General features: G+C 41.5%; 1 protein-coding gene across 2 annotated transcripts; it reads right to left on the reverse strand.

The window, feature by feature from the left end:
- Positions 1-744: 744 nt before the first annotated feature.
- LOC120545230 lies at positions 745-4,790 on the reverse strand. Of its 2 annotated transcripts, XR_005636634.1 has the most exons (6): positions 4,484-4,790; positions 3,915-4,358; positions 3,532-3,689; positions 3,313-3,419; positions 2,493-2,649; positions 745-1,255 (listed from the first exon to the last, which is right to left on the reverse strand). XR_005636634.1 is itself a non-coding variant. In XM_039779410.1 (5 exons), the coding sequence occupies exons 1-4, from the start codon at positions 4,551-4,553 to the stop codon at positions 3,336-3,338; spliced, it is 756 nt and encodes a 251-aa protein (XP_039635344.1). In that variant the 5' UTR covers positions 4,554-4,790; the 3' UTR covers positions 3,033-3,057; positions 3,313-3,335. The 2 variants fall into 2 exon arrangements, 1 of the variants encoding a protein (XP_039635344.1); XM_039779410.1 differs by lacking the exons at positions 745-1,255; positions 2,493-2,649 and adding an exon at positions 3,033-3,057.
- Between the last annotated feature and the right edge of the window lie 211 nt (positions 4,791-5,001).

Raw genomic sequence — 5,001 nt, forward strand, 5'->3', positions numbered from 1 at the left:
AATCTTATGAGCTCATAAGGAGCAAGGTTACCTCCCCTTTCTGTGCTTTTGCCTGCCGCCCACAGCTGCCCAGATAATTTGGCCTGCCCATGAGGAAATAGAGCTACAACCGTGGCTGCACACTGGTCAAGGCCTCACCTCCACCCTCCACCTTGCACCCCACCCCCCCTCCTCCACAATAGCATTTAAAGCTACTGACACAGACATGGCACATACTAAGGAAAGATCATTGTGGGACTGGCTCTAGTGGCTGTAATTCTGCACCAAGGCTGAATTATGGGAAAGACTTCAGATACAGTATTAGGGGATCATTAAGGCCTATATAAAAGAGACTTCAGATACAGTATTAGGGGACCACTAAGGTCTATATAAAAGAGACTTCAGATACAGTATTAGGGGACCACTAAGGCCTATATAAAAGCATCCAAAAAGCAGCATTTCATAGGACCTTTAAAGGTCCAATGTGTAAGAATTTCTCCCATCTAGCGTTGAGATCGTATATCACAATCAACTCTCTTGCAACACGCAGTTCAAAGTACGTATTACAGCTAAGGTAGCCTGAACGCTTCAAAAAGCCGGTCTCTTGCTCTTTTCAATATCTTTTTTCTTTTTCTGGGCAAAGAAGAAGAAGACTCCTGTTCCTGAAATTTGGATTTTGAATATGTGTGGTCCTCCAAGTTTCCTTCTTCAAACTTGCCGGGGCCGGGAAGCTACGATACCCATTAGCAGCATTAGCAGCAGCTGTGAATTTATCATGTGACAGAGAAAACGTGAAAGGCGGAGCAGTATGTCCTGTATGTCCCTTACTGGCTAACGTGTTTCAAGATGGTGCATGAATATGGCGCGTCTACTCCAGTTCATGCGAATGCAAATGTAAAATTTCAAGCCAATAGGAATACTTGGAATTGATGGTGGAGGTAAATATTCATGAAGTTTGTGAATGAGCTACACAGATTTTGAACAACTAAACACTTTACACACGGGATCTTTAAGATCTGTGTGCCTTGTTATACTGAACTGCCTTCTTAGAGGCCTTGATGATTGCTGGGGGGTCTCCCACTTGAAGCAGGGCTCCAGCCATTTTTATCGTCATTATTGATGAAAGGGTGCCATCCAGAGCAAGGCTGTTTCTGGTCTTGGTCTTGTTTAGTCCCACCACAGAAAACACTCTGTCCGCATCAGCATTTGAATGGGGGAGCACCAGGACAATCTTGGCAATGGTGGCAAGCCCCGGGAACAGGCTTACACCAGTCACCTGTGAAGAATGAGCCAAGACAGTGGAAATAAGCTCTCAAGTAGTAATGTTATTTTTTTTAAATCTTTGATAGATAAGTATAGAACACAAGTCGTCAAAATCAGTAATAATATCTCAAATGTCAAGCACATTAATACTGGTGCTCCCCAGGGGTGTGTTTTATCACCTCTTCTATATTCGTTGTATACTAATGATTGTAAATCACATGCTGATTCTGTTAAAATGTTCAAATTTTCAGATGATACTATGGTGGTGGGGTTGATTTCTGGGGCTGATGATGTTGCCTATTGAAATGAGGTCCTCTCACTGATTGAATGGTGTTCTAACCACAACTTAGAGTTAAATGTCTAAAACTAAGGAGCTAGTGGTCGTCTTCCGCAGAAGTGGGAAGCTGTCCCAGCCCTTGCACATCAATGGAGAAGTGGTGGAACAGGTGGACAGTTTTAGGTTTCTAGGCACAACGATATCATCATCTTTAAAAGGGGATGATAACATTACCAGCATCGCCAAAAAAGCCCATCAGAGGCTTTTTTTTCTTCGCCAGTTGAGGGAATTTGGGGTAGCCTGTGAGAGGATGTTACAGTTCTACCGAGCCGCCATCGAGAGTGTTCTTACTTTTTCTGTTACTGTCTGGTATAGCAACTCTACTGTCCAGCAGAGGTTGCAGCTGGATAGAATAGTCAACACAGTCTCAAAAATCATTGGCTGCAAACTCTCCCCCACCTGTGAGATCTACGAGGCCCGTATCCACCGGAAAGGCCTAAAGATCCTACAAGATGTCTCTTCACATTGTTTTTTTAATATTGTTTTTATGCCATTCATATTAACGTTATTTATCTATTTATTGCAAAGTGTGGACTTGCGCTATGCATTCCTATGCAACGTGTCACTTTAAATTGATATTGTTAAGTGATATTATTGTTAAGTGTGATCCCATGTGGGATACTATATGTGTATATATTAGCTATTATACAACTCAACTTCAAGTATTGAATCTTGAATCTTGAATAGGTTGATACATAATTAATTCTGTCTATTAAGAAAAAATGCATGCATCTATATGATGCTTTGTATATACAGCATAACAAACACACACACACACACACACACTATAGAGGCATGATTTGGTCAAATAGAACAAATTGATTATACATCAAACCTACAGGAAAACATTTTAAAAAATCAATAATGCTTGAGAGTGTATTTCCATTGTGTTCTTGGTGAAGAAAATTCTCACCTTGTGTTTTCGGGTAGCCATTTCAGCCCAGAAGCTCTCCATCTCAATTTCCTCTGGGGCCTGCAAGGGTGGTATTGGCATAGTCTGGTATTCCAGGAACTCATCATTCAGTAGGTTATACTCCTGAGGCCCATGGTAGGGGAGCAGGTTGGGAAACCTAATTTAAGAAAGCAGTTTTTTAAATATGATCATCAACCCAAAGGAGCAAATAAGTATTTAAAAAAAGAAGCCACTTAGGGATGGCTCATGTGCATAGAGTCAAAATTCTGGTGTTAATGCCTTTGTATTGAATTTGGTGTATTTACTCTCAGATAACAAGCAGAAATTGCTGAAAAAAGGGCATCTTCTACGCCACATTCCAACCTCTGCCCAAAATCAACGAACTTGGCGTGCTTGAGCAGTGGCTCTTGTAGGGGCAGCTTTTTTAGAGCATAGTTCACAGCATAGGTCAGAAACGCCTAGGCAGCTTCATGGAGTTGCTCCATCTGCTCTGGTGTGATGTCTCCATCATCCAGTAGCTTTTTGAGCTTCACCCTGGTGGTGAATCCAATATTCAGCTTTCTTCCTGTCACAGATACAGCAAATCATGTTAACAGAAATGCTGTGTCATGCTGATTATAATAGCAGCATGATACTAGGCATGAAGTCCAATGTTTTTGGGCTAACCAGACCCTCAGTGTTAATGGACCCTTTAACGCTGAGTTTCTGGCCCAAAAAACTAGGTACAAGGCAAAGCATGACATGGCGTTCCCCTGTAATCTGATCTCATCACTTGTAAAATTAGAAGTATTAAAAATAATGATAATGATCAAACACTGACCTGGCAAATGGTTTGCCTTTTCTTTAAAAAGCAAGAGCGGTTTGTCTTCCTGCAGCGCTGGAAGGCACCGTGAACTTGGTGCACAGCTTGCGAATGAAGTTCATCATCTACAACACAGACATTTACAGGTGTAAAACAATGGGTGAAACTTGCATAAGCTCCCAGAAGCAGCACAAAAAAAAAACAACAGCAGAAGCATAACCCACCCTCCCATTGTACCTCATCATGTAACAAAAATATTGAGGACTGTTCTCTCTGGAGCAGGAGGTTGAATGAGGTGAATACTGGTATGGTAGCCTGGAAGAACAGTAGGTACACCTCCGTCATGGGGTCAGAGAATGCCTTCTGAAGTCTCCTGAACCTTGCCTGATTATCATCTTGAATAAAAAAATAAATTAAAAAAAGTGTACAGTTAACAATTCTGTAACTGGTTAAGACAGCGTTCAAGGTTTAACCAACGAACGGAGACATGCAGAAGGATCTCCATATACTCTGCTTCATGGAGCATTTTTCTGTCTTAATTCTGTCACATACATTTCATAATAAATCATATGTATTCAAAAACATTTCAATATATAATTGGTACTGTCAAAAGTGCATACCTGTCAAGTACCCCTTTCGGTTTGTGCTACCCTTGAACCAGTAGCCAACATCAATTACCAAGTCCTCCAGATCAAATTTGGACAGTTGTATGTAAAGTACAATTAGGCCTATACTCCCGTCCAAAAATCCCATCCCAGCTCTTTTAGTGGTGTTGTGGACTATATGACACGGGCAACCATGAACGTAAATACTGGAGTGTTCGTTCAGGATTCTGGAGGTGATGGAATTCTTTGAACCTATGTTCACAGCAGCATTGTCCACAGAGAGACCCACACAGTTTTTCCATGGGATAGCCTTTTCTGCTAAGGTGGCATTTATCTTGCTGAAGATGATGTCTGCTGTCCCACACCTTGTTCCGCTAGTAGTACACATCCCCAGGAAGCGGTGGACAATTTTTTCATTCATAAACATCCGGACAGTCAGGGGGTTCATCTTCTCTACTCCTGCAATGACAGCATGTAAGCATATAAAGCCTCCCATCTTCTTATATACATGTTTAAAAAATGATATCATGCCTGATTATTGTGGAGAAGGAGAAAATCATCATGTTCAATAGTTTGGGAAATACCTGTGTCATTGGATCCATCTGTGATGAGGGTGTATGGCCCTTCCCTCATTTGTACCACCAACTCATTCATGAAATGTGGTGCCAGTGCTTCGTTAACTATACATGAACTCTTGGTTCATGTATAGTTATAGTTGTATAGTAAGGCTCTAATCTTCGACCTCTGCTCGAACTGCTGCTGTTGGTGGTTTTCTGCCTGTCGTTCTGTCTGTCCTTGTTCTGAATCAGAATCGGCAACAAGCAAATCTATCAGGTGCAGTTCTGTCTGTCCTGTCTGTTGCTGTTCTGTCTGTTGTTCTGTCTGTCCTGTCTGTTGCTGTACTGTCTGTCGTTCGGTTTGTCCTGTCTGTTGCTCTTCTGTCTGTTGTGGGGCTCTTTTTTGTTGTGGCTGATCTTTCAGTAAATAAAACAAAATGTCTTTACTCCTCTTTTCTCCTGGCCTTGACTTATTGCGGGGCAAACTTGAAACCTTCAGGAATTTAAATGATCATGTTAGTTTAATACATTTACACTAATATTTT

Source organism: Perca fluviatilis, chromosome 17 (genome assembly GCF_010015445.1).
Source record: "Perca fluviatilis chromosome 17, GENO_Pfluv_1.0, whole genome shotgun sequence".
In the NCBI taxonomy this organism is placed as follows: Eukaryota; Metazoa; Chordata; class Actinopteri; order Perciformes; family Percidae; genus Perca; species Perca fluviatilis.

Excerpts from the sequence above, each read along its gene's own strand:
- LOC120545230 (XM_039779410.1), bottom strand. The coding sequence starts at position 4,553 with ATGAATGAGTTGGTGGTACAAATGAGGGAAGGGCCATACACCCTCATC. Across the intron at positions 4,359-4,483 it reads AGATGGATCCAATGACACAG|GAGTAGAGAAGATGAACCCC; the intron begins GTATTTCCCAAA and ends CTGTCATTGCAG. Across the intron at positions 3,420-3,531 it reads TATTTTTGTTACATGATGAG|ATGATGAACTTCATTCGCAA; the intron begins GTACAATGGGAG and ends TCTGTGTTGTAG.